General features: G+C 44.2%; 1 protein-coding gene across 1 annotated transcript in view; it reads right to left on the bottom strand.

Annotated features, from left to right (window-relative positions):
• LOC124038252 (neuroendocrine convertase 2-like) overlaps window positions 1–19508 on the bottom strand; it is a 78273-nt gene that overhangs the window by 30891 nt on the left and 27874 nt on the right. The window contains exons 3-5 of the mRNA XM_046353878.1: window positions 16788–16901; window positions 16347–16455; window positions 14699–14736 (exon numbers count right to left, since the gene is read on the bottom strand). Of these exons, the coding sequence (XP_046209834.1) occupies window positions 14699–14736; window positions 16347–16455; window positions 16788–16901 (261 nt within the window). The remainder of the gene's footprint in view (window positions 1–14698; window positions 14737–16346; window positions 16456–16787; window positions 16902–19508) is intronic.

Genomic DNA, 19508 nt, shown 5'->3' with positions numbered 1-19508 from the left:
AGCCAAAAGCTGAAGAACATATACACATCCAGGTAATTTCCGCAGGTGCTGGAGTTGTAGGCAAACTCATGGAGAATAGAAAGGAAAACGCTGCACACTGCTGCTCATGCTCCCAGGGGATTTTATTTATAACAATGTTTTGACCCTTAGGTCTTCATTTTTATTTTATTTTTTATTTCACCTTTATTTAACCAGGTAGGCTAGTTGAGAACAAGTTCTCATTTACAACTGCGACCTGGCCAAGATAAAGCATAGCAGTGTGAACAGACAACACAGAGTTACACACGGAGTAAACAATTAACAAGTCAATAACACAGTAGATAAAAAAATAAAGAAAAAAAGAGAGTCTATATACATTGTGTGCAAAAGGCATGAGGAGGTAGGCGAATAATTACAATTTTGCAGATTAACACCGGAGTAATAAATGATCAGATGGTTATGTACAGGTAGAGATACTGGTGTGCAAAAGAGCAGAAAAGTAAATAAATATAAACAGTATGGGGATGAGGTAGGTAAAAATGGGTGGGCTATTTACTGATAGACTATGTACTGCTGCAGCGATCGGTTAGCTGCTCAGATAGCAGATGTTTGAAGTTGGTGAGGGAGATAAAAGTCTCCAACTTCAGCAATTTTTGCAATTCGTTCCAGTCACAGGCAGCAGAGAACTGGGACGAAAGGCGGCCAAATGAGGTGTTGGCTTTAGGGATGATCAGTGAGATACACCTGCTGGAGCGCGTGCTACGGGTGGGTGTTGCCATCGTGACCAGTGAACTGAGATAAGGCAGAGCCTTACCTAGCATGGACTTGTAGATGACCTGGAGCCAGTGGGTCTGGCGACGAATATGTAGCGAGGGCCAGCCGACTAGAGTGTACAGGTCGCAGTGGTGGGTGGTATAAGGTGCTTTAGTAACAAAACGGATGGCACTGTGATAAACTGCATTCAGTTTGCTGAGTAGAGTATTGGAAGCTATTTTGTAGATGACATCGCCGAAGTCGAGGATCGGTATGATGGTCAGTTTTACTAGGGTGAGTTTGGCGGCGTGAATGAAGGAGGCTTTGTTGCGGAATAGAAAGCTGACTCTAGATTTGATTTTAGATTGGAGATGGTTTGATATGAGTCTGGAAGGAGAGTTTACAGTCTAGCCAGACAGCTAGGTACTTAAAGATGTCCACATATTCTAGGTCTGAACCATCCAGGGTGGTGATGCTAGTCGGGCGTGCGGGTGCAGGTAGCGAACGGTTGAAAAGCATGCATTTGTCACGGAAGGAGTGTTGTATGGCATTGAGGCTCTTTTGGAGGTTAGATAGCACAGTGTCCAAGGAAGGGCCGGAAGTATACAGAATGGTGTCGTCTGCGTAGAGGTGGATCAGGGAATCGCCCGCAGCAAGAGCAACATAATTGATATATACAGAGAAAAGAGTCTGCCCGAGAATTGAACCCTGTGGCACCCAATGGTTTCCTGTGGCATCAGGCATCCATTGGGAGCATGAGCAGCAGTGGGCAGCATTTTCCTTTCTGTTTTCCATATACGGTAGCCAACACACACACACACACACACACACACACACACACACACACACACACACACACACACACACACACACACACACACACACACACACACACACACACACACACACACACACACTAATATGAATGGCCACAGTAATGCATAGTCACTGCAAGGAACAGCAGCTGAGACACTGACACACCAATTACTCCCGCCATTTAATTCCACATGTCCAAAAGTAATAGGAGTGGAAATAACAGCGGAAAAGCAGGAGAAAACCGATGCATTACATGCACACATCTGTCGGAGAGTCATCAACCCAGCCTACCTCATCAGCAAATGCCTGCTCTGCAAAATAATTACACACACACACACACACTCACGAAGGCATGCACACACCCACACACGCAAATCTATAAATCCACCAACCACTACAGGAATCTCTATCGGTTCTTTACTTGAAAACTATTTTTCTCTTTACACCTTTCCCTCTTTTTCTATCGCACCTGCTTCTCTTTGAGATTGCTATCTTGAAACAATCTTCAAATAATGTATCCCTCAAACTCTCTTGTTGTCTGAAAGCCACTCTTTCTTTCATGTTCCTCATCCTCTTTATATACCACTCTTCTAACCCAAACATTTCCAAACAGACACCTTCAACAAGCCTCATGTCACTGTCTTTCCCCTTTTTCTCTCTCTGACAGTCTGTTTTTCTCTCTCTCTCTCTTTACAACTCTCCACTCCTCGCTCTCATCTTCCTTTCTCCTTTAGCTCAGTCCCAATCAAAACCCTGTCTTTTCTAATTACCATTCCCCCTCATTTCTCTCTATTTGTAGCTTGTCGTCTGTATGGGTGGCGTTCGTGACTCAGGGAGTTTTTAAAGAGCTGTGTCCTCGGTCACCAGAGAAACAATGGAGATGGTAGGTGAAAGTGTGGCGGAGGTCGTTAGGAGTATAGAGCGGAACCTATCAGATCATTCACCGGGCCAGCGGCCTGCTCAGACCTTACTGTGATACTGGCTGACATTTACCAGCGAGGATATAGGAATGACTCAGGGACAAAGAGATGCCAAACACTACAGTCTACTGCTCTGCTGTATCTGCTGCATCAGTAATTACAGACGTGTGGAGCAGGTAAGAAGGTGAAGAGAATGACTTCCAGCACTGTGCCTGTAGTATGAGTAGGATTGTTTGGAGGGGTTGATACCTCTGTATACAGAGAGGGTTGAGGCTGAGGCTCGATGATAGGGCAAGAAGGTGTTAGGCGCTGGTGTTATATACTGGTGTTAGGTACTGGTTTTAAGGTACTGGTGTTAGAGCAAACATGATATGGTTTGGGCTGATCCTTTGTTCATACTTAATATCATACTTACTGTAAGCTGTAAAACATATGAAAGGGTTCAAACAGGGTTTAATGTTCGAAAAGTTAGATTGGGATGAACAAGTCTCCAAGCTCAACTTTGGAGACTATGAGATATGTCAGCACTGCTTAGATCTTCAATCCCTTGCCGTATTGAAATATTAGGCTACCACGTCCTCAAATGACCTATATACTAGAAATGCTCTCATGCATCTCTCAGAGTACCACTTATTATATTCTCATTATGACCAAAAAAAGTACAATAATCTAAAGGAGGTGTACGGTCAGTAGCTTCTGAATATGGAGTGTCATTGTCAAAGTTCCCTGAGGTCTCATATACTGTAGAGTACATTCGTAAAGTATTCAGACCCCTTGACTTTTTCCACATTTTCTTAAGTTACAGCCTTATTCTAAAATGGATTACATAAATGTTTCTCCTCATCAATCTACACACAATAGCATATAATGACAAAGTGAAAAGTTTTTAGGACATTTTTGAAAATGCATTACAAAATAAAAAAACAGAAATACATTATTTACATACGTATTCAGACCCTTTGCTATGAGACTCAAAATTTTGCTCATGTGCATCTTGTTTCCACCTGACATGATGACTCCTTGCTGTCCCCAGTCCACCTGGCCGTGCTGCTGCTCCAGTTTCAACTGCTCTGCCTTATTAATATTCGACCATGCTGGTCATTTATGAACATTTGAACATCTTGGCCATGTTCTGTTATAATCTCCACCCGGCACAGCCAGAAGAGGACTGGCCACCCCACATAGCTTGGTTCCTCTCTAGGTTTCATCCTAGGTTTTGGCCTTTCTAGGGAGTTTTTCCTAGCCACCGTGCTTCTACACCTGCATTGCTTGCTGTTTGGGGTTTTAGGCTGGGTTTCTGTACAGCACTTTGAGATATCAGCTGATGTACGAAGGGCTATATAAATACATTTCATTTGATTTGATCATTCTTGAGATGCTTCAACAACTTGGATTGGAGTCCACCTGTGGTAAATTCAACTGATTGGATATGATTTGGAAAGGCACACACCTTTTTTTTTAAAGTCCCACAGTTGACAGTGCATGCCAGAGCAAAAATCAAGCAATGAGGTTGAAGGAATTGTCTGTAGAGCTTCGAGACAGGATTGTGTCGAGGCACAAATCTGGGGAAGGGTAGCAACATTTTGTTGCAGCATTAAAAATCCGCAAGAACACATTGGCCTCCACCATTCTTAAACGGAAGAAGTTTGGAACCACTAAGACTCTACTTAGAGCTGGCCGCCCTTCCTAACTGAGCAATCCGGGGAGAAGGGCCTTAGTCAGGGGAGGTGACCAAAAACCCAATGGTCACTCTGACAGAGCTCCAGACTTCCTTTGTCATGTTTTGTCATTTATTATCTTGTCTTGTCCCTGTGCTTCCCATTCTATTCGTTTCCCTCTGCTGGTCTTATTAGGTTCTTTCCCTCTTTCTATCCCTCTCTCTCCCCCCTCCCTCTCTCACTCTCTCGCTCTCTCTTCTCTCTATCGTTCCGTTCCTGCTCCCAGCTGTTCCTATTCCCCTAATCAATCATTTAGTCTTCCCACACCTGTTCCCGATCCTTTCCCCTGATTAGAGTCCCTATTTCTTCCTTTGTGTTCCGTTCCTGTCCTGTCGGTTCCTTGTCTAGAATTCACCGTGCTGTGTTTGTGTATCGCCCTGTCGTGTCGTGTTTTCCTCAGATGCTGCGTGGTGAGCAGGTGTCTGAGTCTGTCTGGTTCAAGTGCCTTCCCGAGGCAACCTGCTGTTCACCTGCTGTTCAAGATCGAGTCTCCAGTTTGTCCTCGTCATTTCGAGTGAAAGTTGTGTTTTTTGTTTGTATTTACTTTACTGGATTAAAGACTCTGTTTTCGCCAAGTCGCTTTTGGGTCCTCTTTCACCTGCATGACAGAAGGAACCGACCAAGGAATGGACCCAGCGACTTCAGACGCTCGTTACACTGCCGTCGAGATCCAAGGAGCCATGCTCGGCAGACACGAGCAGGAATTGTCTGCTGCTCGCCATGCCGTGGAGAACCTGGCCGCTCAGGTTTCCGACCTCTCTGGACAGTTCCAGAGTCTACGTCTCGTGCCACCTGTTACTTCCTGGCCTGCCGAGCCTCCAGAACCTAGGGTTAATAACCCACCTTGCTACTCCGGGCAGCCCACTGAGTGCCGCTCCTTTCTCACGCAGTGTGAGATTGTGTTCTCTCTCCAACCCAACACATACTCTAGAGAGAGAGCTCGGGTTGCTTACGTCATTTCACTCCTTACTGGCCGGGCTCGAGAATGGGGCACAGCTATCTGGGAGGCAAGGGCTGATTGCTCTAACAAGTTCCAGAACTTTAAAGAGGAGATGATTCGGGTTTTTGACCGTTCAGTTTTTGGTAGGGAGGCTTCTAGGGCCCTGGCTTCCTTATGCCAAGGTGAACGGTCCATAACGGATTATTCTATTGAGTTTCGCACTCTTGCTGCCTCTAGTGAGTGGAACGAGCCGGCGCTGCTCGCTCGTTTTCTGGAGGGACTCCACGCAGTGGTTAAGGATGAGATTCTCTCCCGGGAGGTTCCTTCAGATGTGGACTCTTTGATTGCTCTCGCCATCCGCATAGAACGACGGGTAGATCTTCGTCACCGGGCTCGTGGAAGAGAGCTCACATCAACGGTGTTTCCCTGCTCCGCATCGCAACCATCTCCCTCCTCTGGCTCAGAGTCTGAGCCCATGCAGCTGGGAGGGATTCGCATCTCGACTAAGGAGAGGGAACGGAGGATCACCAACCGCCTGTGCCTCTATTGCGGAGTTGCTGGACATTTTGTTAATTCATGTCCAGTAAAAGCCAGAGCTCATCTGTAAGCGGAGGGCTACAGGTGAGCGCAACTACTCAAGTCTCTCCATCAAAATCCTGTACTACTTTGTCGGTCCATCTACGCTGGACCGGTTCGGGTGCTACATGTAGTGCCTTGATAGACTCTGGGGCTGAGGGTTGTTTCATGGACGAAGCATGGGTTCGGAAACATGACATTCCTTTCAGAGAGTTAGAGAAGCCTACGCCCATGTTCGCCTTAGATGGTAGTCATCTTCCCAGTATCAGATTTGAGACACTACCTTTAACCCTCACAGTATCTGGTAACCACAGTGAGACTATTTCTTTTTTGATTTTTCGTTCACCGTTTACACCTGTTGTTTTGGGTCATCCCTGGCTAGTATGTCATAATCCTTCTATTAATTGGTCTAGTAATTCTATCCTATCCTGGAACGTTTCTTGTCATGTGAAGTGTTTAATGTCTGCCATCCCTCCCGTTTCTTCTGTCCCTACTTCTCAGGAGGAACCTGGCGATTTGACAGGAGTGCCGGAGGAATATCATGATCTGCGCACGGTCTTCAGTCGGTCCCGAGCCAACTCCCTTCCTCCTCACCGGTCGTATGATTGTAGTATTGATCTCCTTCCGGGGACCACTCCTCCTCGGGGTAGACTATACTCTCTGTCGGCTCCCGAACGTAAGGCTCTCGAGGATTATTTGTCTGTGTCTCTTGACGCCGGTACCATAGTGCCTTCTTCCTCTCCGGCCGGGGCGGGGTTCTTTTTGTTAAGAAGAAGGACGGTACTCTGCGCCCCTGCGTGGATTATCGAGGGCTGAATGACATAACGGTTAAGAATCGTTATCCGCTTCCCCTTATGTCATCAGCCTTCGAGATTCTGCAGGGAGCCAGGTGCTTTACTAAGTTGGACCTTCGTAACGCTTACCATCTCGTGCGCATCAGAGAGGGGGACGAGTGGAAAACGGCGTTTAACACTCCGTTAGGGCATTTTGAGTACCGGGTTCTGCCGTTTGGTCTCGCCAATGCGCCAGCTGTTTTTCAGGCATTAGTTAATGATGTTCTGAGAGACATGCTGAACATCTTTGTTTTTGTCTATCTTGACGATATCCTGATTTTTTCTCCGTCACTCGAGATTCATGTTCAGCACGTTCGACGTGTTCTACAGCGCCTTTTAGAGAATTGTCTCTACGTAAAGTCTGAGAAGTGCTCTTTTCATGTCTCCTCCGTTACTTTTCTCGGTTCCGTTATTTCCGCTGAAGGCATTCAGATGGATTCCGCTAAGGTCCAAGCTGTCAGTGATTGGCCCGTTCCAAGGTCACGTGTCGAGTTGCAGCGCTTTTTAGGTTTCGCTAATTTCTATCGGCGTTTCATTCGTAATTTCGGTCAAGTTGCTGCCCCTCTCACAGCTCTTACTTCTGTCAAGACGTGTTTTAAGTGGTCCGGTTCCGCCCAGGGAGCTTTTGATCTTCTAAAAGAACGTTTTACGTCCGCTCCTATCCTCGTTACTCCTGACGTCACTAGACAATTCATTGTCGAGGTTGACGCTTCAGAGGTAGGCGTGGGAGCCATTCTATCCCAGCGCTTCCAGTCTGACGATAAGGTTCATCCTTGCGCTTATTTTTCTCATCGCCTGTCGCCATCTGAGCGCAACTATGATGTGGGTAACCGTGAACTGCTCGCCATCCGCTTAGCCCTAGGCGAATGGCGACAGTGGTTGGAGGGGGCGACCGTTCCTTTTGTCGTTTGGACAGACCATAAGAACCTTGAGTACATCCGTTCTGCCAAACGACTTAATGCCCGTCAAGCTCGTTGGGCGTTGTTTTTCGCTCGTTTCGAGTTTGTGATTTCTTACCGTCCGGGTAGCAAGAACACCAAGCCTGATGCCTTATCCCGTCTGTTTAGTTCTTCTGTGGCTTCTACTGATCCCGAGGGGATTCTTCCTTATGGGCGTGTTGTCGGGTTAACAGTCTGGGGAATTGAAAGACAGGTTAAGCAAGCACTCACGCACACTGCGTCGCCGCGCGCTTGTCCTAGTAACCTCCTTTTCGTTCCTGTTTCCACTCGTCTGGCTGTTCTTCAGTGGGCTCACTCTGCCAAGTTAGCTGGTCATCCCGGTGTTCGAGGCACTCTTGCGTCTATTCGCCAGCGCTTTTGGTGGCCGACTCAGGAGCGTGACACGCGCCGTTTCGTGGCTGCTTGTTCGGACTGCGCGCAGACTAAGTCGGGTAACTCTCCTCCTGCCGGTCGTCTCAGACCGCTCCCCATTCCTTCTCGACCATGGTCTCACATCGCCCTAGACTTCATTACCGGTCTGCCTTTGTCTGCGGGGAAGACTGTGATTCTTACGGTTGTCGATAGGTTCTCTAAGGCGGCACATTTCATTCCCCTCGCTAAACTTCCTTCCGCTAAGGAGACGGCACAAATCATTATCGAGAATGTATTCAGAATTCATGGCCTCCCGTTAGACGCCGTTTCAGACAGAGGCCCGCAATTCACGTCACAGTTTTGGAGGGAGTTCTGTCGTTTGATTGGTGCGTCCGTCAGTCTCTCTTCCGGGTTTCATCCCCAGTCTAACGGTCAAGCAGAGAGGGCCAATCAGACGATTGGTCGCATACTACGCAGCCTTTCTTTCAGAAACCCTGCGTCTTGGGCAGAACAGCTCCCCTGGGCAGAATACGCTCACAATTCGCTTCCTTCGTCTGCTACCGGGTTATCTCCGTTTCAGAGTAGTCTGGGTTACCAGCCTCCTCTGTTCTCATCCCAGCTTGCCGAGTCCAGCGTTCCCTCCGCTCAAGCGTTTGTCCAACGTTGTGAGCGCACCTGGAGGAGGGTGAGGTCTGCACTTTGCCGTTACAGGGCACAGACTGTGAGAGCCGCCAATAAACGCAGGATTAAGAGTCCAAGGTATTGTTGCGGCCAGAGAGTGTGGCTTTCCACTCGCAACCTTCCTCTTACGACAGCTTCTCGTAAGTTGACTCCGCGGTTCATTGGTCCGTTCCGTGTCTCCCAGGTCGTCAATCCTGTCGCTGTGCGACTGCTTCTTCCGCGACATCTTCGTCGCGTCCATCCTGTCTTCCATGTCTCCTGTGTCAAGCCCTTTCTTCGCACCCCCGTTCGTCTTCCCTCCCCCCCTCCCGTCCTTGTCGAGAGCGCACCTATTTACAAGGTACATAAGATCATGGACATGCGTTCTCGGGGACGGGGTCACCAATACTTAGTGGATTGGGAGGGTTACGGTCCTGAGGAGAGGAGTTGGGTTCCGTCTCGGGACGTGCTGGACCGTTCACTCATTGATGATTTCCTCCGTTGCCGCCAGGATTCCTCCTCGAGTGCGCCAGGAGGCGCTCGGTGAGTGGGGGGGTACTGTCATGTTTTGTCATTTATTATCTTGTCTTGTCCCTGTGCTTCCCATTCTATTCGTTTCCCTCTGCTGGTCTTATTAGGTTCTTTCCCTCTTTCTATCCCTCTCTCTCCCCCTCCCTCTCTCACTCTCTCGCTCTCTCTTCTCTCTATCGTTCCGTTCCTGCTCCCAGCTGTTCCTATTCCCCTAATCAATCATTTAGTCTTCCCACACCTGTTCCCGATCCTTTCCCCTGATTAGAGTCCCTATTTCTTCCTTTGTGTTCCGTTCCTGTCCTGTCGGTTCCTTGTCTAGAATTCACCGTGCTGTGTTTGTGTATCGCCCTGTCGTGTCGTGTTTTCCTCAGATGCTGCGTGGTGAGCAGGTGTCTGAGTCTGTCTGGTTCAAGTGCCTTCCCGAGGCAACCTGCTGTTCACCTGCTGTTCAAGATCGAGTCTCCAGTTTGTCCTCGTCATTTCGAGTGAAAGTTGTGTTTTTTGTTTGTATTTACTTTACTGGATTAAAGACTCTGTTTTCGCCAAGTCGCTTTTGGGTCCTCTTTCACCTGCATGACATCCTTTGTGGAGATGGTAGAACCTTTCAGAAGGTCAACCATCTATACAGCAGGCTTTTATGGTAGAGTTGCGAGACGGAAGCCACTCTTCCATAAAAGGCAAAAGACAGCCCGCTTGGAGTTTGCCAAAAGGCACCTAAAGGACTCTCAGACCATGAGAAACAAGATGTTCTGGTCTGATGAAACCAAGATTGAACTCTTTGGCCGGAATGCCAAACAACACGTCTGGAGGAAACCTGGCACCATCCCTACAGTGAAGCATAGTGGTGGCAGCATCATGCTGTGTGGATGTTTTTCAGCAGCAGGGACTGGGACACTAGTCAGGACTGACAGAAAAATGAATGGAGCAAAGTACAGAGAGATCCTAAAAACACAGCCAAGACAACGCTCTGGCACAGCCAGAGTGGAAACCTGATCGAATATCTCTGGAGAGACCTGAGAATAGCTGTGCAACGATGCTCCCCATCCAATCTGACAGAGTTTGAGAAGAACTGCAGAGAAGAATGGGAGAAACAAATATGTGTAAAAATCTGTTTTTGCTTTGTTATTATTGGGCAATATGTGTAGACTGATGGGAGGGGAAATAATGATTTAATCAATTTTAGAATAAGGCTGTAATGTAACAAAATGTGGAAAAAGTCAAGAGGTCTGAATACTTTCCGAATACACTGTATCAACCTTCTTCCTTAATTCTGGCATACGTGGAGATTCTAGAATTTGCGTTGCCAACCAATTATTGTGTTTATTAAACTGTTGCATATACATGTTTTCATTGATAAATCAGAGCCATACTATATTTGTGCGCTTGCGAACGAGCTTCACAACTTAGCATGGTAAACACCCTCCATTCACCTTTCATATTATAATAACTGCACTGCCACGGTGGTAGATTTACTAATCTTACCTATTTACCGAGTGTATCACCATCCAGAGCAAGAGCCTGGCATGAAATTACATTGACTGGATTTAGATTTAACTGTCATTCAATAGGCAATGAATTTTAAAAGCTCCAATGCAGCCATTTGTTTATCTTAATATCACATTTCTGAGTAACAATTCAGTACCTTACCGTGATTGTTTTCAATTAAAATGGTCAAAAGGAAACAAAATGTGATTCTTAGCAAAGAGAAACTTCTCAAGCAAGAATCTTGCTAGGAATGAGAGTGGTCTGAGTGGGGAGGAGAAAATAGAAAACTAGCTGTTATAGGCAGAGAGATTTGGAACTCTCTTTCTTATTAGTCTATTAAAGTCTCTTCTGGATCAAATCCCATTAACGGGATAGATTTTACAACATCCGGTGAAATTGCAGATCGCAAAATTCAAATTACAGAAATAGTCATATTTAACTTTCATGAAATTCACAAGTGTAATACTTCAAAATAAACGTAACTTCTTGTTAATCCAGCCGCTGTCAGATTTCAAAAAGGCTTTACGGCGAATGCACACCATGCGATTATCTGAGGACAGCGCCCCCACACAAAAGCATCAAAAAAAAGATTTCAACCAAGCAGGTGTGCCACGAAAGTCAGAATTAGCGATAAAATAAACGCCTTACCTATGAAGATCTTCTTCTTCAAATGGTCTTTTTGTTCAATAATGTCCTTATTTATATCCCCCAGAACTCAGTTTAGCTGGCGCGCTTCATTCAATAATCCACCGGTTTCCCTCCTTCAAAATGCATACAAAATTAATCCCAAACGTTACCAATAAACTTCTCCAAACAAGTCAAACAATGTTTATAATCATACCTCAGGTATCCTAATATGTAAATAAATGATACAATTTAAGACGGAGAATCGTTATTGTCTTTACCAGAGATAAACAACAAAGAATGCGCTCTCATCCATGTGCATGAAAACACTGGAGACACTTAGAAAACTACAAAATCGAGCTAATTTTTCCAAAAACAAGCCTGAGACTCTTTCTAAAGACTGTTGACATCTAGTGGAAGCACTAGGAACTGCAATCTGGGAGGTTTTCACCTCATAATTAACATGACAGCCATTGGAAATAGTGGTAGGCTGAATATTTTATTTTTTGGATGGTTTATCCTCGGGGTTTCACCTGCCATATCAGTTCCGTTATACTCACATACATTATTTGAACAGTTTTAGAAACTTTAGAGTGTTTCCTATCCAAATATACCAATTATATGTATATCCTAGCTTCTGGGCCTGAGTAACAGGCAGTTTACTTTGGGCACGCTTTTCATCCGGACGTCAAAATACAATAGCCCAGAGAGGTTTTAACAAATTCACCAGGCAGGCCAAAACTCCATCCCATCAAACATATTTTACACTAAAAGGGCATTATCATAATTTTCAACATTTTACACTATTATTCCAACCTCATAGTGTGGAAATATATATAAAACACAGGAAAATCACATTTTTGACTGCACTAGGTCTTTAAAAACTCTTCGTCACAAAGATAATAGGGAAATGAAGATAAATAATTTACTACAAGGAAACAATTTCATACAAGGTGTTATAGAATGTGGCATCCCTACACACACACACACACACACACACACACACACACACACACACACACACACACACACACACACACACACACACACACACACACACACACACACACACACACACACACACACACACACACACACACACACACACACACACACACACACACACACACATATATACATAAATGTGCGCTCTTGCTCATACTAATGAAGACCAATCAATACTGACTGATTGCAGTGTTTGTAGGCTTCGAGGAAATAGGTAGAAATTATATCAAAACAACTTCGGCCCTGGAAGAGAGTGAAGATGCACTAAATTAGTTTATCAGCCTCTTACACACACGCACACACACACACTCAGACACACGCACAAATGTATTTCAATCTCAATTGAATGATGAATGGCATATTCAATACGTTATAGTTTTACTGATAGTTGGGGGAATTATTGCTGCAGAGGATCAGCATGAAAAGATCAGGAAACAGTGATCTATACAAACACATACACACGCGCATATACATCACACAAATACACTACACACACACACACAGGAAGTGTGTTGTGCTAAGTTAGTTTTAGATCCCTACACATCATGATCCATCAGCCGAGTAGAGCATGCTCCTCCTGCATCAACCCGACTGCCAAGCTCACGGCTATTTTTCGGCTTAGACTCATCCCCGTTCACAGGCAAGAAATAAACACACACACACACACACACACACACACACACACACACACACACACACACACACACACACACACACACACACACACACACACACACACACACACACACACACACACACACACACACACACACACACACACACACACAGGAATCATGCATGAACCACAAAGTTTATGACAGTTTGAAGCTTTTCCAATATCCTCAGAGTGAAAGAAAATTGTTGACATTATCTCTCTCCCTTCCACTCTCTCCCTCCCTCCCTCTCTTTTGCAGTCTCATCTCTCACCTTCTCATTTCGGAAGCTCTAAATCTTTCCAATATGAAAAGAAATATAAAATGGTATGGAGGAAAGGCTGTGTGTGTGTGTGTGTGTGTGTGTGTGTGTGTGTGTGTGTGTGTGTGTGTGTGTGTGTGTGTGTGTGTGTGTGTGTGTGTGTGTGTGTGTGTGTGTGTGTGTGTGTGTGTGTGTGTGTGTGTGTGTGTGTGTGTGTGTGTGTGTGTGTGTGTGTGTGCGTGTCTGTGTGTGTGTGTGTGTGTGTGTGTCCAACTACACTTATGCAGCAAACCTTTCAGTGCTGTTCATTACTGTGTTTCTATAAGAGAACACATTATTGGATGGTGCTGTTTTACAAAAGACTGTTTCCCTGTATCAGCAATGGACTGCTATAAAGCCTCTGTCATTGGCTCAGATCAGACACGATAAGAATCACAGCTCTCACTATCAGTCAAAGCAAAACAGCCATTTCAGGATTTCAGAATTTGGCCATTTAACACTGCACACTGAGCTTGTTGAGTACATAGCCCGGAGATGTTCATTAGTACTGCAATGTTAATAGTCAGTGTTAAATAATATGTTTTGTAATGTGAGTTCCATTTTTACATTTACATTTTAGTCATTTAGCCGATGCTCTTATCCATTGTTACTTACAATTAGTGCATTCATCTTAAAATAGTTAGGACAGACACCAACATATCACAATCGTATCAATTATATTTTTTCCCTCAACAAGGTATTTATAAGCAAAGTCAGTGCTACTGTCATGCCCTGACCTTAGTATTCTTTGATTTCTTTATTATTTTGGTTAGGTCAGGGTGTGACATGGGTGATATGTGTGTTTTTGTCTTATTCTAGGGTGTTTCTACTGTCTAGGGTTTTTTGTAGATTTATGGGGTTGTTTTCATCTAGGTGTTTATGTTGGTCTATGGTTGCCTAGATTGGTTCTTAATTAGAGGCACGTGTTTATCGTTGTCTCTGATTGGCAGCCATCTTCTTTGGGTATTTTGTGGGTTATTGTCTATGTGTAGTTGCCTGTGTCAGCACTCGTTATCATTGCATCACATTTGTTTTGTTGTTTTTGTTTAAGTGTTCTTTGTCATTCAATAAAAGAATGGATTCACACCACGCTGCGCTTTGGTCCCCTCCATACGACGATCGTGACAGCTACTAGGAAAAGACAAGTGACATTTCTGGGGGGGAGGTGAGCGTGGTGAGAGTTATTTAAGATACACTTCAAAGATGTAGTTCCTTACTTTTACTCCTTCCTCTTTTCCCTCTTTCTGGCCAGCGACACTGGCAGTTCTTTGAGGTGTTATTATCAGTATTCAGAAGTTGGAGCCTCACATTATGCGGCGCTAGCTACCCTGGCATTATCTGTGCTAGTGACAGATCGGCCTGCCACAGTGCTGAGCGCATTAACATTAAACAGCTTGGTTGGCTGGCTGCCCGTCTCCCTGTCCTCAAAGGACACAAGGAGACTTGCCAACCATGAAGGAAACTTGGAATACACCTGCCACTGGCACCGTCACTGGCACTCAACAACAGACCAGCCAAAAACGGCACTTCAAAGCGAGATTTTATTTCAGAACAGCAATACAGGGAATTATTGGAGAATATTGTGACTACTTACGTAGTTTGATGCAAGATCTGGGTGGAGATAATCGATCCCTGTAACATAATTTCAACAGAAATGTATGAGGTAATGCTCCAATTTTTTTTCTTCAAAAGAATACAGGTCTTGAGGGGAGATTTGGACTTTTATAAGAAAATCTGAAACAGGAAATGGTGACTTTAATTTTACATTGTACTTATTACATTTGAATTGGGAACTGGTCTGTACATGTACGCTGTACATGTCATTTACTTAAAAGTTACAGTGGCTTGCGAAGGTATTCACCCCCTTGGCATTTTTCCTATTTTGTTGCCTTACAACCTGGAATTAAAATAGATTTTTTGGGGGGATTGATTTACACAACATGCCTATCACTTATCACCACATGCCTAAAACAAGATGAAAGACAAAAAAACAGAACTTGAGCGTGCATAACTATTCAGCCCCCAAAGTCTTGGAGTATTATGTCTCTATAATCTTGGCACATCTATCCACTGGGATTTTTGCGAATTCTTCAAGGCAAAACGTTTTTATTTAATTAAGCAATGGCTTTTTTTGGCCACTCTTCTGTAAAGCCTAGCTGTGTGGCATGTACGGCGTAAAGTGGTCCTATGGACAGATACTCCAATCTCCGCTGTGGAGCTTTACAGATCCTTCAGGGTTATCTTTGGTCTCTTTGTTGCCTCTCTGATTAATGCCCTCCTTGCCTGGTCCATGAGTTTTGTTGGGCAGCCCTCTCTTGGCAGGTTTGTTATGGTGCCATGTTCTTTCCATTTTTTAAATCATGGATTTAATGGTGCTCTGTGGGATGTTCAAAGGTTTGGATATTTTTTTATAACCCAACCTGATCTGTACTTCTACACAACTTTGTCCCAGACCTGTTTGGAGAGCTCCTTGTTTTTCATGGTGCTGCTTGCTTAGTGGTGCCCCTTGCTTAGTGGTGTTGCAGACTCTGGGGCCTTTCAGAACAGGTGTGTATATATACTGAGATCATGTGACACTTAGATTGACAGGTTGTAATGCAACAAAATAGGAAAAACACCAAGGGGGATGAATACTTTTGCAAGGCACTGTAATTAGTTAATTAACCACATGTCACAATGAACTATAATTAACCACAATAATAAGTGGATGAATATTACCTTTCAAGCTATTTCTAATCAAAATACAATGTAGTAGCCACCGATGGTTACCGATGGCTACCAACTCTGGTCTTGAAGAGCTACAGGGTGTAAAGCAGGGGTATCAAACATACAGCCCCTGGCCTGTGGGTGAATTGACAAAATAAAAAATAACGTCAATCTATATTTAATTACTAAAACCAAATCGAAACTGTGTAGAAATTATAGTTGCTCTACATTATACATTCTCTTCACTATGTTCAGCTTGCAAGCAATCACCGAAAAGAAAGCTCAACAGTGAGGGCTAATCAAAAATATAAAAAAAACATTGAACTTTTATTAATTGCACATTTTGACAATGAGGAAATATAACCGAATTTTCAACCATCTGGCACTCGGTGAAGACAGAATGTGGCCCCCGGGCAAAATGAGTTTGACACCCCTGGTGTAAAGGATTTAACTCCAGCCCAGAACTACACTCCCAGTGATAATCTCTACTGAGATAGTGATTCAACTTCAACTGTAAGGCCTATACCGGTACCTACCATCGTCCATGATAGCTATGGTGATGCCTCTCCCAGTGTAACCCAGTCCCCAAGCCTCAGCCACATTCAGGTCGAGTCCGGGGGTCCCATCAGCCTGGCCAGTGTTGATCTAATTTGTCACACAAACAATATGGAGACAGGCCATGATGCAGGACACCCAGCTGAGAAGTCATTAGAGAACTACTCAACACGGAGGAAGATAAGAGGGAGGAAGAGATGAGGTGTGGAGGATGAGAGGGAGGGGGAAAAGCAAATGTCACGGATATGGTACTTTGCTGGGAACCTACTGGGGAGCGTTTAATCTGACAAGTGGAATAATGGCCTAATGAAAAGACATCATCTCCATAGGAGGAGCAGCAGTGAATATGTCTGGGATCAGTGATCAGTGGGTGAGATAACATAATTGAGGCTGATATGAAATGATGAATGATGACTACTCACCAGATACCACTGTTTGCTGAATAGGGGATCGGTCATTTTGATATAAATTTCATCGATGCTTCTGTACCCTCTCTTCTGTCGGCCGAAACCCTCTTGGGCCAACACATTCTTTACCTGAGGAAGGAAATGCAAATATCACACCATGAGCCCTTAATATTGAGAGTCATCAGAATCAATATAGTCAGAGTGTATAATAAGAATGTACGTCAGTATGTATATTGTAACTTTACAATAAAACTAACTTATAAACACTTTACCTAGAAAGTAATTTGTATAACTGTAGACAGTGTACATTGGAGAGAATATATGTTAATTAGAAAGGGAATGCTTTTAATTGGCATAATGTTGTATCTTTTAAATCAAAGCACATTGGTACATTGGAACTACACGTGGGTTTAAAAGTACATCCCTAATGCCCTCCCACGTCCAGCTGTGTCTCTGGTGTAGGGAGGAGGACATCACATTAAACAGGGTAATTCTATTTGTCCTAGTCATCTAAATCACACAGGGCCTGCACCTGGGGCCGTGGGTCCCTACAGTACCACAACACACACACATAGAGACTGTGTTAGATGGTGTCCTTGCAAACAAAATAACATCCCAATTGGCCTGACAAAGTCCTTGTGTTTATTCCCATCATCAAAGACACTTTGGGGTGGATCAAAGAGAATTATGATTTTTACTAAAGAGCTTATTCACGGCTGCAATGTGGACCCTTTATGCAAAAACAGGATCAACATCAGAGGGTGTTTTTGTCATGATATCATAAAGATTTACAATGGTGTTTCTGAAGGAGAGGTTTGTTAATATCTGGGTTATATAGTCTGATCTAATCAAGATAAACTGACTGTGGAAACAAACAGTATTCCACATGAAAGGTAGACATTAATGATCTAGTGAAGGGGCAGTGTGCTTTCCTGGATGCAATGTAATTTAAGCCTATTTAGCATTTAGTCCAAAAATCCCATTAGGAAACAATCGAACTGTCAAGCATTAAAAGCAGAGGTATCTCCACATATGCAAATGTATTAAAATCCACACGCTTTCGTCTATAATTTACTGTACAGCAAAATGCACGATATCATCATCAATAAAATGGATGAAGTCTGAAAATATAACCAATACTGCTACATGAACTTGCAACCTGGCTGAATATTTGATTGGACCTCATCTAACAGATAAAAGCCTTGAATCATCTGCCCTTCTCAGCGACACTGAGGAAGTCAAATGAAGGTAAAGAAAGGTATAGCAATGAAGATGAATCGGACAACGATCAGAGCAAATCAAGTGCCTGTATAGTAATGCTTTATTCTCTCTCCAGCCCTATCTGGAAAGAAAAGGAGAGAGAAAAAGACCTTGCTCTACTTGTCACCAGCTACTCAAGGACACTGTAATTTAGTTGGAAGGTTTAGAACTCCTTGCTCAGAATGACTGGTACAGTACACAGTGCTGTCTTAAGACAAGCTCTAAAAACGTATCTCTCTCCTGCTAACAGCTTATCCGGAGATTGAATTAACATGATTTTGCATAATCTCCGGTTACATTTTCATCACAACGCTACAAATGAATTCAAAATATTTCAATTCCCTTTAAAGACTTGACTTAAAATATAACAACTTGCAGCTATTGGCAAAATATTGCCCAATAGTGATTCAACCATTTCTAGAATTTAAGTTACTAATATTGAATAAACCCACTGTCAGTATTTGTTTTCAACTGCGTGCTTGTTGAAAATAGTCAGATATGGAATGAGAGAAAGTCCCCCCAGTGTTTAAATGGGAAAACACACATGGTAGAGAGTGAGCGGACTAGTAATCGTCCGATGTTTTTTACCACCATAGATAAGGGATCAGCCATTAAGCCTGCTCTTTACAAGACTAGAAGACACAAACTCAAACTCAAAAAAAGAAATGTCCCTTTTCAGGACCCTGTCTTTGAAAGATAATTTGCAAAAATCTAAATAACTTCACAGATCTTCATTGTAAAGGGTTTAAACACTGTTTCCCATGCTTGTTCAATGAACCATAAACAATTAATGAACATGCACCTGTGGAAGGGTCATTAAGACACTAACAGCTTACAGACGGTAGGCAATTAAGGTCACAGTTATGATTACTTAGGACACTAAAGAGGCCTTTCTACTGACTCTGAAAAACACCAAAATAAATATGTCCAGGGTCCCTGCTCATCTGCATGAACGTGCCTTAGGCATGCTGCAAGGAGGCATGAGGACTGCAGATTTGGCCAGGGCAATAAATTGCAATGTCTGTACTGTGAGACGCCTAAGACAGCGCTACAGGGGGGACAGGACGGACAGCTGATCATCCTCGCAGTGGGAGACCACGTGTAACAACACCCGCACAGGATCGGTACATCCGAACATCACACCTGCGGGACAGGTACAGGATGGCAACAACAACTGCCCGAGTTACACCAGGAATGCACAATCCCTCCATCAGTGCTCAGACTGTCCGCAATAAGCTGAGAGAGGCTGGACTGAGAGCTTGTAGGCCTGTTGTAAGGCAGGTCCTCACCAGACATCACTGGCAACAACGTCGCCTATGGGCACGAACCCACCATCACTTGACCAGACAGGACTGGCAAAAGGTGCTCTTCACTGACGAGTCACGGTTTTGTCTCACCAGGGGTGATGGTCGGATTCGCGTTTATCGTTGAAGGAATGAGCGTTACACCGAGGCCTGTACTCTGGAACGGGATTGA

Source organism: Oncorhynchus gorbuscha, linkage group LG06 (genome assembly GCF_021184085.1).
Source record: "Oncorhynchus gorbuscha isolate QuinsamMale2020 ecotype Even-year linkage group LG06, OgorEven_v1.0, whole genome shotgun sequence".
Taxonomy (NCBI): Eukaryota; Metazoa; Chordata; class Actinopteri; order Salmoniformes; family Salmonidae; genus Oncorhynchus; species Oncorhynchus gorbuscha.
The sequence above is the reverse complement of the archived record's forward strand: the minus strand, read 5'-3'. Positions and strand labels throughout refer to the sequence as shown.